General features: G+C 38.4%; 1 protein-coding gene across 2 annotated transcripts in view; it reads right to left on the bottom strand.

Moving 5' to 3' along the window:
* Positions 1–705: 705 nt before the first annotated feature.
* The window catches only part of APBA1 (amyloid beta precursor protein binding family A member 1), a 71,753-nt gene continuing 52,993 nt past the window's right edge, over positions 706–19,465 (bottom strand). Inside the window, exons 6-13 of one of the 2 annotated variants that reach the window (XM_019517476.1) lie at positions 18,917–18,949; positions 17,751–17,837; positions 16,574–16,759; positions 12,887–13,066; positions 11,916–12,128; positions 6,581–6,700; positions 5,386–5,526; positions 706–4,971 (exon numbers count right to left, since the gene is read on the bottom strand). In XM_019517476.1, coding sequence (XP_019373021.1) covers positions 4,900–4,971; positions 5,386–5,526; positions 6,581–6,700; positions 11,916–12,128; positions 12,887–13,066; positions 16,574–16,759; positions 17,751–17,837; positions 18,917–18,949 — 1,032 coding nt within the window. In that variant the 3' untranslated portion in view covers positions 706–4,899. The remainder of the gene's footprint in view (positions 4,972–5,385; positions 5,527–6,580; positions 6,701–11,915; positions 12,129–12,886; positions 13,067–16,573; positions 16,760–17,750; positions 17,838–18,916; positions 18,950–19,465) is intronic. The other variant, XM_019517477.1, reaches the window with a different exon arrangement.

Raw genomic sequence — 19,465 nt, 5'->3', positions numbered from 1 at the left:
CTCTGTATCCAGTACTGGGAAAGGCCAGGTTGGGACTAGTCGGTCAGTCGAGAGCTTTCCTATTCAGAGGTCAGGATGCAGATTTTTGTCAGGTGCACAAAAAGATTAGCAGACAGTTAAATTTGATGGGGGGTGATATCCAGGGAAACAGAACAAAGGTAAGCCTCCTGCAGAGGTTAAGTTTGTACCATTTACTAAATACTTCTCCCCTTCCAAGTTTTTCCTACTCTTCCTTTGCAAACTGCAACATTCTCTTTGTTTAAGGTTCACTGTATACAACATACACGCTAATTCTATTTTGACAAGTATGTTTTTATTTCATGTTATGTTTACAGATTCAATGCATAAAACTGAAAATTCAATTGCTCTTTGATTCACTTCCTGGTCTTTAACATTTTTGCGGATTCAAGCATTCATTACAATCTTATGCATGTACAAAGTTCTAAAACGACTCAGATTTTGACTTTGATACTGACTTATTTGCTTGGATTTGTCTTTCCCAGGGCTCAGGATATTCAGAAGTTCTACAGTCACCAAAGCTGAAGATGTGCGTGGGCTGTTCTTTTCAGTCAATCACCAACACAACATTTTTGTTTCAAGAATCATAACCTTTACTGAAACACCAACATTAAGTTTTGTGGCCATTTTCCAAGTTACTTGTGTGTTCCAGGAGACCCCTTGTAATGATTACAATATCTGAAGGGGTGTGTGGGGTGTGTGTGTGTGTCTGAATTCTCAAATATCCCCAGTTTGTTCTTATTTTGACCTCAAGTAATAAATTATTTTCTCTCAACTCTAGAATAAACAGTTCCATAAGTCTGTTCTCTTTAAACACTAAAGTCTAAAATGTCTGAATTTTACAATTTGGTTGTGTTAGGGGTTGAAAAACAAAAGACAGAAGACCAAGACAATAGTTAAAAAGTGGAATGAAAGGATGAGAAAAGATGGTTGATAAGGAGACAAAGTGGTTTTAAGATAAGGCTCACTGATGAAATATACTGCCTGATTAATGTCAAACTTAAAACATTTTTCTGTCACATTGAAAACATCATCTCTACACTGGTTTTCTTGAAAGATTCATACAACTGAGATTGAGTTTAAAATGAAAATGAAAACAAGTAAGGCGGTGCTACTATAGACTTGCTATTGTTGTACACCTTGGATGCAACTGGGTAGTTTCTTACCTCACGCCGCCCCCCCAAAAAAAAAAAAAAAACAACACCCAAACCATGGGTTTAATTCTGCATATAAGATTACTCATGTGCCCTTCATTACAAAATGGGAGTGCCAGAGTAGGGTTAGGCATCCATTACAACAGTGGTAGATTACTTCCAAAATTAGTATCAGTGAAATCTCAGCTTCATTCACGTTGATTTTGTCTTATATTTTATTGTTACAAATCTTACAGACATTGGTGCTCTGTTAAATAAAACAAATGTAGCACAGTAAACACATCACAACAAAATAACTGGCAAAAACCCCAGAAATCAAACCCTCCAAAATAAAAAAATAAAATAAAATAAAAATAAAGAGTCAGTCAAACCACTGCAGCTGCATTACAGAGAGAGGGTCAGAGACCTGTGACAAAAAAAGTCAGAGGAATTACATTCAGTAGATGTGCAGTATCAACATTCCAGGCTCACATATATTATATATATATATATATTTATATTTATATATAGAGATCATTGAGTTTAGTGTTTACAAAGAACAATATTGTTACAAATACAATACTATACTTTTCCCAACGCTTTACAATAATTTCTATTCACCCTCTTTACAGAACAATAGTACAACTTCATATTCTAGGTACTGTGCTAAATATATACAAGAGATCTCACCCACGCTGCCGTCTTCATAAACTCGTTTCATTTAGAAAAATAAAAAAACCCCAACAAAACCAAACCAAAATACTGCACTCAAGAAATGCTAGCCAAGCCTTAAATAATAACTGAGATTCAGACAAACAAGTGTGAAACTTGCTAATAAAAGTAAAAAAAGACGTTCCATCCTTATTGTAAACACTGACGAGTTAGGAATTGTGTAGAGAGCAAGGAAGGGACAACTTTGCAGACCTTTCTCAGAAAAGAGGGAATGTAAAATGGCAGAGTATTCCTTTGAACCATGGAGAATTTCACTCACCAGTAACACTTAGAACTGGAGCATTAGTATCTTTTAAATATCAGTGGAAAATATATTTGAGTAGTTTCATCTGTCCCTTTTGAGTTCATATTTTTTATTGAAACAGTCTTTCCCTTTGCAAACCAAAATTGGTTGTTTCCAAGAATATAGCTGGGAGTGCATGTATCTCTTTTTGTTAGAATCTTAATAAAGCCTATTGTAACAGAACAACTGAAATTCTACAGTAGGATTAAGCCCTGCAAACACTCACCTGCTTAATGTGACTCACATATGTAGTATGAATGAACATACTACATGTGTAGTATGAATGTGTAGTATCAATGGCTTACTTGGGTGGTTTGAGATAAATGTATGTTTTTAAGACAGGGGCTGTGGATTTTAAAAATCATTCATTGTTTCAGCCATATGTACTTTTGTTTACTGAGGTCTTGATCCATCTCCCAGTGAAGTCAATAGAAAGATCCTCCAGCAGGACCTCCATTGTTATTGTTCTGGGTAGGACAGACTCGCAAATGACAAATTAACAAGGGTTAATATTGCTGGGACTCGAATGGGGTATCTATGCCTTTAAGAGTAGCTTTTCACTTAACCAATTTATGGAAAGGCTGCACTGTATATAATCATCTAAATTATACATGGTATATATCATATTTACATATATTACTATATATATGGGAAATTATGAAAAGTGTTGTTTATATGATCCTTATAAACCAGATGCCTAAAATTATAACTCTATATCATTCACAATCTAGCTGTATGAGTCTGATGGCAGAGGTATATACTAACCAGGAATATCAATACAATTCTCTTGTGAATTTTGCTTTTCCAGAGATTGGGATTAAATTATATAATAAGAAAAAAACACAGTAAATCAAATTATTATTCACATGTACTTTTACACAAAAACATATTTACTTACTACAATAGTTTATGCACCATTCCAATAGCTCCCTTAAATATTTTTACTGCCACTAAAAATTGAAAAGCTATTTTTTCTTCACTCATCCCATTGTTTTGAACTTCTGACAATAGATGGTAACCAACTAATTAAATAAAGACTGTTTTCATGGCTCACCTATCAGAAATTCACACCTTTGTATATTTATATATACCCATAAAATTGCTGGAGACAATTCTCAATGTCATCTCCAGTCTATAACCACGTTGCTTATATTGCACAGTCCATCCTTCATTAAATGAGAAATAAAAGGTTATGACCATCACCCCACACTCAAAAAAGAATGGGATTTTTTTCTGGCTCCTGTGATTTTATCACATTAAGTCTTTGCATAAGACGCAGCAAAAACGGAGCTTTAAATTCAAGGCATTAGATTGGTTTAAATTTCTGGTTCTATTTGAGTGTAAAATGCTCCTACATAGCTCTAATGGAACATAGCTACATGGAAGGGAGTTCTCTTCTTTTGGAGGAAAAAGAGTTGCTCCATCTTGTTCTTTTACCCACCCCCCTCCTACCCCAAACACAAAAGTTAGAGAACACTCAAATTCTTGACTTCATGCAGCCCTACTACAACATTTCTTCTTTGTACAAGTGCATATAGTACATACACATACCCATTAAGTGTCATACATGTAGAGAACCTAAAATTAACTTGTATATAAATTACAAAATAAATTAATTTCTTCCCACTCCCCCCCCACTATTTCCTCCCACTGTTACCTAGGTCATGACTCAGAGGAAAAAGTTGTTAAAATAAGACAGTCTTTGGACCAAAGATATGTTAAAACTGACGTAGAGTAGCAAAACTACTTAGAACTATGTGCAGACCTATTCTTTTAAACTTTATAAAAATCAAGTACACACATCTTAAAAATGTAGATACACCAACCACAACACATGCTCCCATGTATGCCAATAAGAAATTCAATTTAGATTTTCAATGTAAGCCCCCCAAAATATAGCTGGATATTAATAGATCACTTCCTCTATTCTTAATCTCTGAAATTGAAGGAGAAGGCGATGCTAGGTTAAAGACATGCTATACCTAAACACAAAGGCATTTTTGGAGGGGTTAGAGCTGAAGGCTCAGACACTTTTGGGACCAAACAGTGCATCTCCAGTACTTCCTAGTGTGGGAAAAGCAACTCTTACATCTTTCAGCAACTTATAAACCACCTTTGTGGTCATTTTATCCTGAAGAATGAATGATAAAAGAAAATAAAAGATGTATATTTGAAAGATGAAATTTGTCACATCCTCATTTACTCACTCACTCATTCTTCACAGGCAATTAACTCTTCATTTAAGGCAAAAATTTCCTCCTGGTTTTCTGTTCTCCCTATATGCACTGAGCTCATTGCTCCTAATGTTAAATGCAGCACATACAAGGATAACAGTGTGAATCAAAATCATCTATGTGGAGTCCAAGAGGAAAACTTTACCTTATGATTTGATTTGTTTGGTAAAGCAAGCTTTCTAACTTAGTAACACTGAATGTACTTAATCGTCAAAGTACAGCCATAGAAATATAATTGCTCATGTATTGAAGCAGTGTAGTCAGTCCTTAGTTGTTATTGTTCTATTCTGTGAGGAATTACATAAAGCTTTACTCATAAAGAGATGCAACAAAAAACGTCTCATGGATATTGTTTTTCCTGGACGCAACAAAATGTTGGAGAGAGAGAGAGAGAGAGAAAGAGAGATGTCTCTGGAGACACAGAAATGCAGCACTAGAAACACAACCACTAGTGAGGAAAAACATCCTCCATGCACATTGTGAAGATGAGGTATGGGCCTTAGATGTAAACCGGCTGCTCCTGTGCAGTCAACAGTCTGTACATGGCAGCTGGCATGGTCTTCATGTGAATCTGAGGGGAAACAAAATCAGGTTAAGCAAACCTCCTCATGCACGTGCTGCAAAGCCTTAGCAATAAAAGGATGTGGATGATCTCTTGCTCAGGATCTATACTGTGTCTACAGAAGAAACTGAGCAGAGAAGGGGGAAGAAGTAGCTTTGATGACATGACACAGTAGAGATGAAGAGCATGAGTGTTTTCATGCCTGCCTCTGCTAAAATTCACTGGGCTGGATACTCAAAATATTTTGAGCCCTCACAAACCTTACCAACAGTTGCTCAGGACTTCCCTATTAGACACTATATAAAAATAATAAAATAAGCCTTCCTGTTTAGTTCTGTGCTTTTCCAGCATTTACATGTGGATGACAGGACAGAAAAAGCAACAATGCTGAAACCTGGAATACCATGCTTAGTGTGCTCCTACCTCACCAACTGCATTGGAGAGAATGTGAACGATTTTCTCATGGGGCGTTGCTACAACACTTTGTCCATTGATTTCAATGATCCGATGACCCACTCGGACTCCTCCTCGCTCTGCTATGCCTCCTCTCATAAGGCTACAGATCTTGAAGAGAAAGAATAATTTTACCGGTGTTAAACTTGTTAAACCATGAAAAAGAGGGACTTTAGCCTCTGCATTTGTCCATCAATGACAGATGATGCATTCCAAGCTTATAGGCATTAGTCTCCAAGAACATGTTAAAAATAATAAAATACCATCCCAGAGTACAATGAGGGTTGTGGGAGCTCCCTTACTTCTGGGCTGCCACTCCACTCCCAGCTGCAGGGCATGGAAAAAAAAAGGTTGGGAGCTACTGAAGTCTAGTACCAGAATATTTATTACAAAGTGTGTATAAAGATTATAAAAAATAATCAAGAAATGTCCAAGACAAAAGAAGATGGGCATTGAAAACTACAGTCCATTCAGACACTGGCATTTTTATTATTTAGATGACTGGGTAGGTCTATAGTATTTAGAATTTCATTATTTACAATAAAAGAAAAATCAAAGACAGCTGCTCTCTTTCTTTCAATAACATATAATAATTCAGTCAGACACACCAATGATGCAGATTGTACACTGACTACTCCAGGGATTCTCAACCAGGGTGGCATCCTAGAGTGCTGTGAGATCCTTTGAATGGTGCTGTGAGATGTGAGTAGCTATGCATATAAGAGCAAGCTCAGACTTATCTCTGTCTGTCTGATTATCTGCCCCCCTGGCCTTGCACCCCTTCAAGGAAGTAAGCAGTGTAATATATTAAATGGTTTTTGAAATTGGGTGCCACTCAATTCAAAAAAGTTGTGGAAAGGTGCCTCAAGTCCAGCAAAGGCTGCATCAAGCCCAGAAAGGTTGAAAACCACTGGCCTACTTTGAAGGTCCTGCTTACTCCTCTAGTAGACTGATACTCTATTTCAGAACTAACGTCTCTTTTCTGCCTTTTGTTGGCAAGAAGGAATTAGTTTAATTGACTGCTGAAGAAAGAAACATGTTGATTGTCTTGATCTTTCATCTAACATGTATGCATAGCTCTTGGCAAGTTGAGATGTCAGGGGAAAAAAAGCCACAGATATGCAAATAACACAGTACAAAACTAAAGATACTAGAAGCTACTTACAATCCCATTTTGTACACTGAAGCCCAACTGGTATCTGAGGTCAGGTCTCCTGATCAAGACAGTGGTTACTGGAGGACATCTTACTATGTTCAGCTTAACCCGGGACTGATTTTTCAAACCCTTTAAAAAAATAATACCATGAAAAGTTTGGTTGTAGATATGCTGAGACAGATTTAAACTGGCATTGAAAAAAGCAATAGTTTCAGTGTTATTTCCCCGTTAACATTTAATCAGTTTGCTACATATGCATCCTTCTGAAACAGGACCCTTAATTAAGTACCAGACACAAGCAATAAGACAATCCTGTGAAATCAGTGAAACACTGTCAACCTCTGCTTGTCAACAACTTTTACAGAGTTATCTTAAACTGCCAAGAATTCAGACTTCCTATGGGCAATTTCTTTATTGTGGAACACAGAATGTTGCTCTACAGGAATCAGAGAAAAGAAAAAGAGAAAAACAGCAGAGAAAAGAAAAAGAAGTAGGTCTGTGCAAGTAAGCAGAAAACTACCATACAGTCTGCTACGAAAATTAAGTCTTAAATATGCGATTTTTTGCCCTGATTACTAGGGCTGCGTGAAATGGCTACCTTTCATTTCCATTTTGGATTCAGCTGTTTTGGAGGGACAGTGATTCGTTTCGGTGTTTCGGATCACTGTTCCATTTCGATTTGTCCAAATCTGTTTTGGAGTTTCGATGCTGTTTCGGTGCTGATTCAGAGACTTAAATATGCAATTTTTAAAGTCTTAAATATGCAATAAGTCTTAAATATGCAATAGGATAGCTACATAAAGTAGATTTTCTGGTTCCAAGTATTCAATTCAACAAGCAGAAGTCTTGCCCATTATCATTTGTATAAGCAATGCTCATATATCCCTCTGAAATTTGGGAAAAACAAAATAAAAACAGAAAAAAATAATAAAACTGAAGATAACTGTCTCTGTCATACCTTTATATAATTCAAAGTCCTCAGAGCTCTTCCCTACAGATTAATACTAGGGGTAGGTTTATGTATCTTGTTTTACAGTGTTCAAAACATATTTCTCTGCACTTGAATACAGTATTTCATAGGTTACACATAGGGGGGATATGGGGGGGCATGTGCCCCCCCTGAGAGTGCTGGTCACCCCCCAGACAGTGAGCACTCCAGCTGGTAGGGGGTACAGTGCCCCTCCTGAAATTGGCTCCACTGTGCCACATGTAGAATTGCTGGCACTTCTGCCGCCACTGTGCTGCCGGCACACTCGGTGATCGGCTGCTAGGGGACACCCCCTCCTCTGGTCGCCAGCTAGCCACTGGGGGACCACCCCCTCTGGTTGTGTCCCACTATGCTGGTGGCCCCCCAGACTCAGGAGGCACCCATGCAGTCTTCTGCCCAAGCAATGCACAGGACAGGCAATATTTTCAATGTACCAAGCAAGCTATGAACAAAGACAACCTCCAAGAAACTCATCCTAACCCAAAAAGAATGCTACATCAACATACAAGAAGGCCAAGACTATCTTATCAACATACTGATACCTGCCTTTGACTTCATTACACAAACAAAAGAGTGAAATCTTGGACTTAACTGCAGCCAATGGGAGTTTTCCCCACTGACTTTAACAGAGCTGGGATTTTACCCATTATCTGAAAAGACCTTATCTGGAGTGGGAATTATGCTAACCTCCCTATGTCTCTTCCATACAGTTTTCCCTGTTGCTTTTGCTGATTAGATGGTTGCTCTATTGGGACATTCTAGTTTGTATGGAATTCCATTTTCATGAAGTAGAGGAATCAAAAAGGAGTAGAGGGAAATCTTCATTCACAGAATCTGTATGGGGGAAAATAGTTCCTGTAGCACACAGGAAAGAAGGGGTCTCTCTCTTGTAGAATGTAACTGACCTGCTTTTCTTCAGAGATCAGATTAATTTGGGGAGAGTTAGTACTTCTGCTTTAATGCAAATGGGGAAGACTCTTACCATCAACTACTAGTTTTATCCATTTCTGTGTAAGGTTATTTTAGTTGTGCCTATTCATCTGTTCATAGACATAGCCCATTGGTCTTTCCAAAATGAAGGGAACAAATGTGAGATGTTGTTCAGTTTTTCTACTCATATACAAATGGAATAAAATGTGATTTAAAACCAGCTTGAACTTTTTCCTCTATTATAACGAAGAAATGAGTCTGGTCACACTCAGTTTGATCTTAAGTTGGGAAATGGGTGATTACTTAGTTTATATTTAACATGGAAAGACCCATAGAGCCATCTTACTCTCCTGCCCAAGAGGCTCTATTTTCCTATATCAATGCGTCTAACAGTCCATTAATTTCCAGATCAGTTAAACACAAACTCAGGATTGAGGGGACAAACTCTGGAGGATGTCAACTGCCAAAGCATTTCACCTCTGGTTTCCACACAGCACTATGCTCTGCTCAGCTCATTAATCAAGGTTGGCTGCAAGTGGTATAGCTGCTCTGGGAAGCAAAGACGGCAAATGAAAATGGGATTATGAAGTCAGAAGAGGCCGTTCCAAGCCATCTGGTCCTCACTAGAACACAAGGCCTACTCCATGCCATACATTTTTTACAGTTTTTTGGTCTACTCCATGCCATACATTTGGTGGCTGCATTTTATTTACCATGTGTACTGCAGTACCTGTATTAAATGACTGCTTATTTACCATTGAACAATTTGCCTTCAGGACAACATGTACAGAAAAAGACCAACAGAAGCTACCCATTTTGCATTTAATCATGCCTACAATACTAAGTATGCAACTGCATTGTGTTTTTCGTATGCTTTAGAAAAACAGACAAAACACCTTAAGTGACCCTTAATAATCTCCAGATTTCCCAGATACAAAGTATCTTTCAAACTCGTGAAGTTTACAATATCTTATGTCTTAGGAATTTTGGCTAGTTAGAAAAACTCTTGCATTTGACCTAACTAATGATTCAAAGAATTCAGAAAATGGGCCAAGCTGAACGAAGCATAGGGCCATTGTTGAATACACGACCACACCGGAAAGTTTCTTGGTAGCTCTGTCAGCTACCAATTTGTTTATGATTGATTAATAATGAGAGTTTAGAAATCTAAATAAAAAATCTAATGTAATTATGATATGTTCTATGCCCTCTTCATAACATATCAAAGAATTTTTGCAATTGATCATAAGATCCTGCACAACCTCTGACTGTATTTTGACTGGTTTTTGCCTTTATGTGATTCAGAACTGAAGGATGAACAGCTCCTAATCAGTGTGCTGCTCCTTATGGCAGTCTACAAGCCGTCTTCTCATTTAAAAGGGCACAATTAATAACTACCAGTTCCTATGACAACAGCTGAATGTGGCAGTGAGAAAGGAATAGAAATATATGTCAGAACAGTTCCTCTGGAGCTATGAGACAGCTGTGTTGCCCTATACGAGGAAGCAGGGAGTTTCTCAAGACAACATTGCAGCAGTCCATTTGTAATGGCTCTGAAGGAGGAGTGAAAATAATTCTAATTTTGGAGATAACATAGGATTAATATCCTATTAGAACCAACATGGCAGGTTTGAGAACATTGAGGATTCTGATAACAACATGGGACAGATCTCCTTAAGTTGGATGGTTATTTTTTGCTTTTTTTTTTTTTTTAAAGCATCTGAACCTTTTTGCGACAGTGACATTCCCAAGAGAAACAAGGATCTTTTTTTCTGTCAACCCCCTTGACAGAAGAAATACCTGACTAGATTCCTACATGTTCAGATTTATTTCTAGGCAAAAGACAAAATTATGAATTTTTCCCCCAGGAAACTATACTGCTTTTACCAGGGTTTGAAGACAGAGACAGCAACTGGTGTTCTGATTTGAACCCACTAAATGTAGACTTGCAGGGCTTGTTACCTCACATATTTCTATACAACTGCCTAGGTAAAGAGTTTTCATTTTCTGAAACAAATAATTTAAGTCTTGTTAGCACTTTTTTTATTTCAATGGTCAAACACACACCATTCACAGAGACGAGATGGAAGGGGCAGGAAGACATTTACTTTATGGATTGCTACACACAAAGAATTTAGTCCAAAATAGACAAACAATGTAACAAATCACCTGGCAGGAATGAGAAAAAAATATCCAATTTTACCAAGTATATTGCTAGGCTGATTTAGAGAAAGATTTCTAGCACCAGATTATGAGTGCCTGTAGACATGTGGGGATGCTGCCCCTATGCGCTGTAACTACAGTGCATCGGAGCGGTGTATGGAAGCGTGCTAATTAGTGTGGTCCAGCAGCATCTATGTCTCATGCATTCAGTGTCCTGACACTTCCAAATGGCAGTGGGGGCACTTTAACTAAAGCTCATTGAACGAGCTTTAGTTAAAGTGCCCCTGCCACCATTTTGAAGCGTGGGACACTGAATATATGAGACGCTCTTGGAGCCCCTCTAATTAAAGTGCCCCCCTCCCATGCCTGGAGCATGCCCTGCCTTATGTGCCTACATGCTTTGCGGTACAGCAACTGTACAGTAGCTGTTTATTCCAATAAATACCCCTGAATCCAATTCTGAGGAACTGATGACATTCTCAGTTGATACATCTTTTCGCCTCCCTGGAACACTGATGTTTGAATGCCTGCTCTATTATACACAGCCACTGCCCTACAGGCTCTTCTTTTCCAGTTGACTTGCCTGCTTTTTGCAATTACATATTCTCATGTCAATTAGACAGCACACTCCCAATTATGCGGCTGCAAGTGTAGTGAAGTTAAGAAAACAAATTACACCTCAAAATATCTACAAATTAACTCCATGCTTACATAAAAGACAAATATGATTTAAATAATTTGGAAAGAGAAAATGAATCAATTCTCCAGTTTGCTATATTTGTTTTTATCAGTCACATTACCATGGGGCAAATCTCCAACCCCCTTCTGTCAGTCCTTACTCAAGCAAAGCTTCAAATCAGCTTCGGTGGAAGTTCTGCTCAAAGTTATGGCAAAAATATTTATGTCTTCAGGATTTGACCCTTGCTCCTGAATACTTCTGAACCTTGTGAAGGATGAATCAAGTAGCAAAAATAATAGCAGAGAGGGAAAGATGAGGTCAAGGCTTTATTCTCCAATCCTTCACAGACTTCCTGTGTGACCTTGGATGAGTCGCTTTCTCGTGCACTTTCATTTCATAATCTGCAAAATAGGGATGGTGACTTTTCCTCTCTCACAGGGGCAAGTAAACTTGTGAAGGGCTTTCAGATCATGGATCCTACTATAAATGTATATTAAGAAGCACGGGTAGATAACAGAATCTTTAATTTTAAAACCTTCACATTCTACTGCTGTTCCCATATGATTTAAATATATTCTCTGTACCTTTATAATGCTCTGGCATGTTGAGAGAGGTAAGCCCACCAAGCTGGTACCATTAATTGACATGATCTGGTCTCCTATATTTAGCTTTCCAGACTTCTCTGCTGGTCCTCCATGCATCATGTTGGCTATAATAACTGTGGGTAAGATGGATCCCCAGCCAGACTCCACAATCACCACACCTAGAATTTCTCCCTTCTGCTTTTCAATGTAGACCTGAATCAGGAGTTAAAAATACACATCCTTCTAAGATCCGAAACAGTCAATGTTCAAATATGTACAGACCTCCTTCCTCTCCCTCACTTTGTCTCCTTCCCAATTCAAGGCAAAAATAATAAGGCACATGAATCAACAATTTTGGAATTCCGTCTTAATTTGAGATAAATTGGTCTCTTACATAAGAAGCCTTTGCCTCATAAAAGTCACATGCACATAATAAACCTCATGGGTGTATATAGCAGGGAATGATGGCGGGGGTAAACTTTCAGGATGAAGCATAATCAGAGATTGAATGCACTAGTTCCTACAGATTGGGAAGCAATAACTTGCTCACTGAAATGGTACACTGGTTCATCTATATTAATAAAACAAGCAGAAAATTTATAGAACTTTAAAACAAACCTGGTGACAACTGCTGTCACCCACCACAATGACTCCATAAAATTTATGTTGTTTACTGTATTAACAGTTTGTTTTAAGCCCACAGCACTGATGTGCAATGTCCCATGTGTTTGAAAACTGTTTGGTAAAAGAGCACAGAACAGATGGGAAATCATTTTAATGCTGATAAATTTAGGGTTCATTGTGTACTCTTAGAACAGAATTGCCTGAGGGTATCCTACCAGGGAAGAGGATGTTCTGTCCTAATGAAGTCATTTGTGGGAAACTCTAATGGTTTTCTAATCGTTACCAGCACCGGGCTGCATTTGGGACAGATGAGCCTAATATGCTGTTAGGAGAAGAATGGCACATACATCTTTGCAGTTTTCAGACTTGGAAAAGTGGATCAGGTCATCATTGTACATGTCCTGGGTATTGAGCAGGTCACTGTACTCCTTCTGGCTTAGGTCTTCTGGATTTATTCCATTTGCTCTCAGAAATTCCTGGTAGGCCACGCTAAATGCTTGGCCTATGGACTGAGCAATCAGTTGCGCCTAGAGTGATTTCCGAAGAAAAGAAAAAAAGTAAATAAAACATGCAGCACCAAAAAATTATCTTGCTCCCCCACTGTAATCATGCTGAAAATGGTCCCTACCTGGTAATAGTTAAGCATTTTGCATCTATTTGAAAACTTTTTCCATAGTAACAATAACACACACAAAATCAAACATTTTCTCTTCAGCTCATTTAGTTAATTCATTAAGGCAAGCATTTTCAAATGAAAAATAAGAATAGAAGGCCCTTCTTTCACTGAAGGGAACTGTTAAACTAACCATAAAGGTAGCTGAACTTGAAAGAGGAATGTGTAAAGTAAGAACATTAGCTCTCAAATGATTCTGCCTTCTAGTCCAAGCCATTCCACCCATTTACAAGCCACCTGTATGTGAAAATATTTAATGGAAAAAGACAGCAGGCCTTAATTGTTTCCTCAATTTATCTCAGGACTGAAAGGACCTTAAACTACTCTCAAGCTGGTGCTGGATTCCACTGGTAACAATAGATGGTCACTGGCATTTAAAGGGGTGCTGTATCAGTTACATATATGCTAACTTGTTGGGCTGGATTTTTCAGGAGTTCAGCTGCCATGTAGACAATAAAACAAAGATCCTGGGAGCCAAGCTTTTATGAAAGTCTGTTCCCAGTTAGAAGATGGAGAATATTTGGAAATCTAATGCTGAGCTCTTTTAAAAGTTTGGCCTATATTAATTGTTTAGTCTCCATTGCCTAAGATTATCTTAGTAGTCGTTTTAAAAATCAAATCTATTTCTCTGTTGATTGCTTTTTTCCCCATTTAAGCATTTCATTCCTTTAGTGTTCCTCAATAGATTAGAACTATTGAAAATGGAGACAAATTTTATCAACTACCCATTGTTTGATGATGTAATGATTGCCAGTTAATTCTTGTATGGATTAAGATCATTTTAAAACTAAAACTTTTGGAGCTACCTAACAGTCCTTGTAAAGATAAAGTCCACAAGACCATACAGATTTTTGCATTAAAAATTTTAAGCTAATACAACCTTTGGAATGGCAGGGCTCTTTGCTGCCAGAAAACAGAAAGTTGAAGCCAAGATGGTCCTCCATATGTAAGAAGCAAGGGTTTGTTTTTTTGGTGATATTTTGGACCAACTGTATCACTGGAAGGGAGATACTAGATAAGCTTCCAAGCAGGAAGTGGGGAGGGCACTTTGTGCCCAAAAGCTTGTTTCTCTGTTTCTGCTTCTCACAGGTAAAATGACATTCTGGTTCTAGCTTTTTACTAACACTATTTTTTCTGATTTTCAAGGTACTACTTTTTGTCAGATAATTGAGACGGTATCTGTAGAATTGCTCATGACTGAGGACAGCTAATATTATTTCTTCAAACATTTCAAAATATTTTCAAAGACCTGCCAAATTGACTAAATGCCAGCATCATTTTGGATCTCCTGACTTTCAGGGCTTTTCAAACTAATGTTTACTGGTGGGAGGAGCTTGAGCACTTCCACAAACATGAGCAGATTTAAACCACATTAGGTGATGCAAGGGACATCAGACAGGGAGTACCTAATCCAAGGAATCCCTGAAAAAAAGGAAAAGGAAGATCTATCCAGACTTATATTTTCATAACAAAGAGCGGGGAAAAAGTGCTCTGGCCTTTGGCTGTGTGAAGCCACTATGCCTGGTTAAACAGACCTTTACTTTCTTTGCACCATGAACAACATTCATCACTAGACACATATACAACAGTTTCTAATGAGTCAAGAAACCCAGTGATGTTAGAGAGATGAGCACCTCCTCCCACCCCTACCCCCCGCCCTCCAAAACACTAGGTAATACTTTCAACCACACATCAGTTTTCTGAAGCTGAATGACAGTACAGAGTTGTGACTCTCATTCTGTATAAGAATCATCTTCCTGTGTTTGCTTTTTTCTGGTACTAACTGGATGCCTCGACATGTTTTGCCCATGTATTTCTTTTTCACTCCAGCAGGTGACTGGTAGTGGGACAGAGAGAGCACATATGGATAAAACCCACAGACTGTATCTGAGAACAGTGTCTGTAACTAGTTTCTCAAATACCTCTAACACATTCCTAACTTAAATAACTTTGCTGTCTGAAAGATCTCACATGTACATGTTTCATGAGGTGTTTGAATTCTGAGACATTATTATTTTCACCTAGATTTTGGTTAGCTGATTAAGTACAATTTTGAACTCTACTGGAAAATATCCTACAGAACTCTATGAATGGCATGGTAGCAAAGAAGAGAGATAGGCTTTTGCCTAACCGCATGTAATTTAGGCAGGCTTCCTCAAATGACATCAGAGCTGTCTTCTAAATGCTAATTTCAACTTCAGAGTGATTTGACACTCTTTTCGTCAGCCTTTGACGGTGCCACAGGGACTTATAATATCCTAGAACTTGGGTGGGGTTGACAACAAACCAAGTTTTACTCCCTTCTCCAAATCTTATGGAATCATATTTTATTTTAAATGAATGGGAAATGAGATCAATTGATGACTTGTTGTTAACCCATTTAATTTGATTTGCTTAAGTGCTTTATTTTCTTTTGGGTTTTGTAATTCAAATTAGTTTAAAATATTAAACTGGAACTTGTGTAGGCTGGTATTTCTTTCCCAGTTATTTTGGCATCAAACAGCAAGGATAGCAGAGTAGATAAAACAGATCATTACCCCTCTACATTGTGAAGTCACAACATAGGTTTTTGAAATAGTTATTCATCTGCTCTGAGATGTCTGCATGCACGGTATTTAAGAAATGCATACACAATATTATTGATTGGGTTTCCTGAAATGCTTTTAATATATCTTTCTCAACTCCTGTATCCACAATAGATCACTTCCACAGCATGAATCTATAGTCCTAATTACAATGCTCATGGCTATGAGTCCCCTCTAAAAACCACTTGTTATGAGAGATGCTGTAAAGTGAGTATGATATTAACAATTTTTTTGTGGATCAGCTTCTCAATGTCTGAGGAAAGTGTTACACTGAGAATGAAAAGAAAGATAAATTTTAAAACAATGAGAACTGCTTCTTAGAAATAGGGGCTCTTTGTGAATTTTGAAAGCCAAAAGTTAAAGCCCAAAATAGGATGGCGGGGGGCATTCCTCTTCTCAGCCGGATTCTTATTACGCATGTAAAAAACACACAGGACCATCTGTGAGAGTTCAGTTCTATTTAAAATGCTTCTTATGTTCTCAAAGAGCATTTTTACGTGTGAGTGTCGCAGCGCTGGGCTCTTTGAAAAGGTGGCTGTGTCTCAGAGGTGCTTAAGTTGAAAAGTGCGCTGCTGTCATTTTCTGCGCACCGACGCACATTTTGCTGCCTGAACAACTGCACGTAGCGCACTGCAGTTCACCTCAGCTTGTGTGTGGAGCAGACTCAATTACTTGAGTCCGCTCTGAAGTGGCGGCTCTCCGGCGCATTGCTGGAAAAAAAGTATGTGTATAAGTGCCCAAAGACAGTAACATTGTGTAATAAAGTAATTCCTTACATCCTCAGATTCAAAGACATGGCAAATCATTTTGTATTGCCTCTTTCCATCCTGGGAAGGGTGAGATGCCTCCACATTGTCCTGGGAATTAGATCGTGGCATTCGCCTACGGGCCATCAGTACAACAATATTCCCAATATCTGCTATGTAGGAAATAGTCCTCAAAGGATGATCCATCATAGTTTCCTGGGGAAGACAAAGACTAAGATCAGTGTCTGTTTTGTGCAATTACTCACCATACTTGTGGTATTATGAAAAAATACTAATGACATGTTAAGAACAACTGGAATTATATATATATGTACATAATAACTTTTATGTTTCTTCTACAATAGGGACCAGCTAAAGGAAGCGGCAGTTTCTCTTTCACTAAATGAACCAAATCTCCTATTTTTTTTAATTAATGCTACTATGTCTGAGGTGAAACAACCTCAAAGACAAAGACCCAGTTTTGAGGGTTTGAACCTGCACTACATACAGAGGACTAAAGATGTCAATTTAGCCATCAAAGCCAAGCTTTTTTAAAGTAACCTGGTGATAAATGACACTGAGCAAATTATGGCACCAGGCTATCTGAAATGAGGTAATATGAACTGTTTAGTTTAAATAAGAACCTCAGCAGCAGGTCTATTTAATCTGTTCTCAATGGCTGCATCCAGATGAGCTCAGCTGTGTGGTATGTGGTGCGGCAGACACCTCTGCCGCGCCACATACTGCATGTTCAGCTGTTTTCTGAACTGCAAGGGATCAGGGCAGGGGGTTTTTTTTGGACTCCTGGATATCCAGAGGTAAAAAAAAACCACTAAAAAAAATGAAGAGTGGTGCATGCAGAGGCAGCGTGCGCCACTCAAAATGGGAGCCTGGCTGGCTGGTGCCATGCTGTGGTTGCTGGGCAGGCTCCAAGAGGCAGGATTGCTGCTGCTGCAGCACCAGGAGGCCCCCAGAACTTCAGCTAAGACTACTGGGGCCACCCCAGTGCTGGCTCCAGCCACCCCATCCTTCCTGGAGCAACCTGCTGTGGGCCACAGCACGTGAGGCACAGGTCTTCCTCGGGGACAAGTAGTGGTGGCACAAGGCGCACCACCACTAGTTCTCCCTGGGGAACTCTCATACACTTTCATCTGAACGTAGCCAATTATAGGTGCCAACCCTGGCAAAAGTTCCTCTTTGTCTATACCTGTGTGTCTGCATTCAATACTTTTATTCTCTGTGTCGAGATGAAGAGGTCCACTTCAGTCATTGGTTGAGATTCACCTTCTGGAGCCTGTAAATAAAATGGATCAGAGTGAATTTGTGCTTTAGAGAACATCCTTCATAGCAATGTTAGATCACAAACAGGGGCTCACCAAGACACAGTCACCAGAACAGCAATGCAAAATAGAGTGTCTGATTGCAGAAGCTAAACACAAAGCTATGGAAACTATATAAAGGCATGATAGCAAGCTAGATTAGATATTACAGCCTTTGATCCCGCAGCCAATAACAAAAACACAGTGCATCATGAATTGTATAAACATTCCATGGAAATCCAAATGATTTTTCTTTTAACATGTATGCATCTTTAAGAAAGGTTTTTCAAATGAGTAATAATAGGACTATGGGCAGCTCTTGCCTAGAGGGTTTCTATACGAGCTAATGACAGCAACTGCTCAGGCTGTGGGAAATATGCATGTAGCAGGTGCAGATTAAGCAATTTATAATGCAGTTCTGGTAAGAGGGTCTTCATGGTCAGAGAACAGAATGTGAGAGCATTAACCCACTCCAGAAGTTGTACCTTTGTAATGACACAGAGCAAATGCTTGTACTTTAAAACTGATCAGCTTTGCTGAAAAGCACCCCAGAACTCCATAAGCAAAACAGTTTATTAAAGTATGAGTCAATCTCAGTGTATAATTGTGTGTATATACGTAAACTTTTTTTTGCATCCAGCAATTTAATATATTTGCAAATTGACCAAAAACACTCTTTATAGAGGGATAAAATAAAGAAGTCATTTCTTTTAGTCTGACATTTTACAGAAGTAGAACCTTCGCCATATCATTCCTGTTTCTTTAATAGGAACTTTTGGTTACTGCCTGTTTCCATTTGGTAAATCCAATCTTTACCCTATTTCTAACATGAAATGGCTAATGATAAGCAACAAAAAAATGGCCAGCTAGGCAACTGATTTTTGAGAAATGTCAACTTGTGCGGTGACTCAGAAACAAACCTGAACAAAAACTTGCTGGATGCAGAAAATAAAAACACAAAATCAAAAGCAAGAAAGGCAAATAAATAAATAAATAAATTAAAAAAACCCAAAAGAACAGGCATAACACCAAGCTGATGGAGGTTGTACTGCACCTTCTTCCTGCTTTTGGCTAATTTCTGGGCCATCTGCTTAGCATGGAATAAACAGAGATAGGAGAATGGTTAGAGCAGAACTTGAAGAGACTCAGAGTCAAGCAGGGGTCTACACACTAGTGCCAGGGCTTTGTCTAGTAGCTGTTCTAAGTTAGTCTCTGCTTGGATTTCCTCACCCCCCTTTTTTGTTGAAAAAAATGTTTCACATTTACCACAACAGGTTTCAGGACGTAAAGAAAAGAAAGAGAATTAAGAAGGCATTTTTAATTTAAAGGTTACTTTTTAAAACCAGATTTCTGTCGGTTCTTTTCCCTTCAGAAATAGAGGGCCTATTCTTATTTACGGTGGTACAAATCATGTGCGACTCCCATGAATTAAACAGAGATACATCAACGTAAAACTGGTATAAGTGAGAGAAGGACCAGAACCATAAATATTTAAGCTCTCTCCAGTCTAAAGATCCTAGATTCAGGCTGTGTAACAATATATACAGACTAAACAAAAAGGAAAATATTGTCAAAAACATTAAAAATTCCCCCCCCCCCCCCC

The sequence above is a fragment of the Gavialis gangeticus genome, unplaced genomic scaffold (genome assembly GCF_001723915.1).
Source record: "Gavialis gangeticus isolate Ggan-Ray unplaced genomic scaffold, GavGan_comp1, whole genome shotgun sequence".
Lineage (NCBI taxonomy): Eukaryota > Metazoa > Chordata > Crocodylia > Gavialidae > Gavialis > Gavialis gangeticus.
The sequence above is the reverse complement of the archived record's forward strand: the minus strand, read 5'-3'. Positions and strand labels throughout refer to the sequence as shown.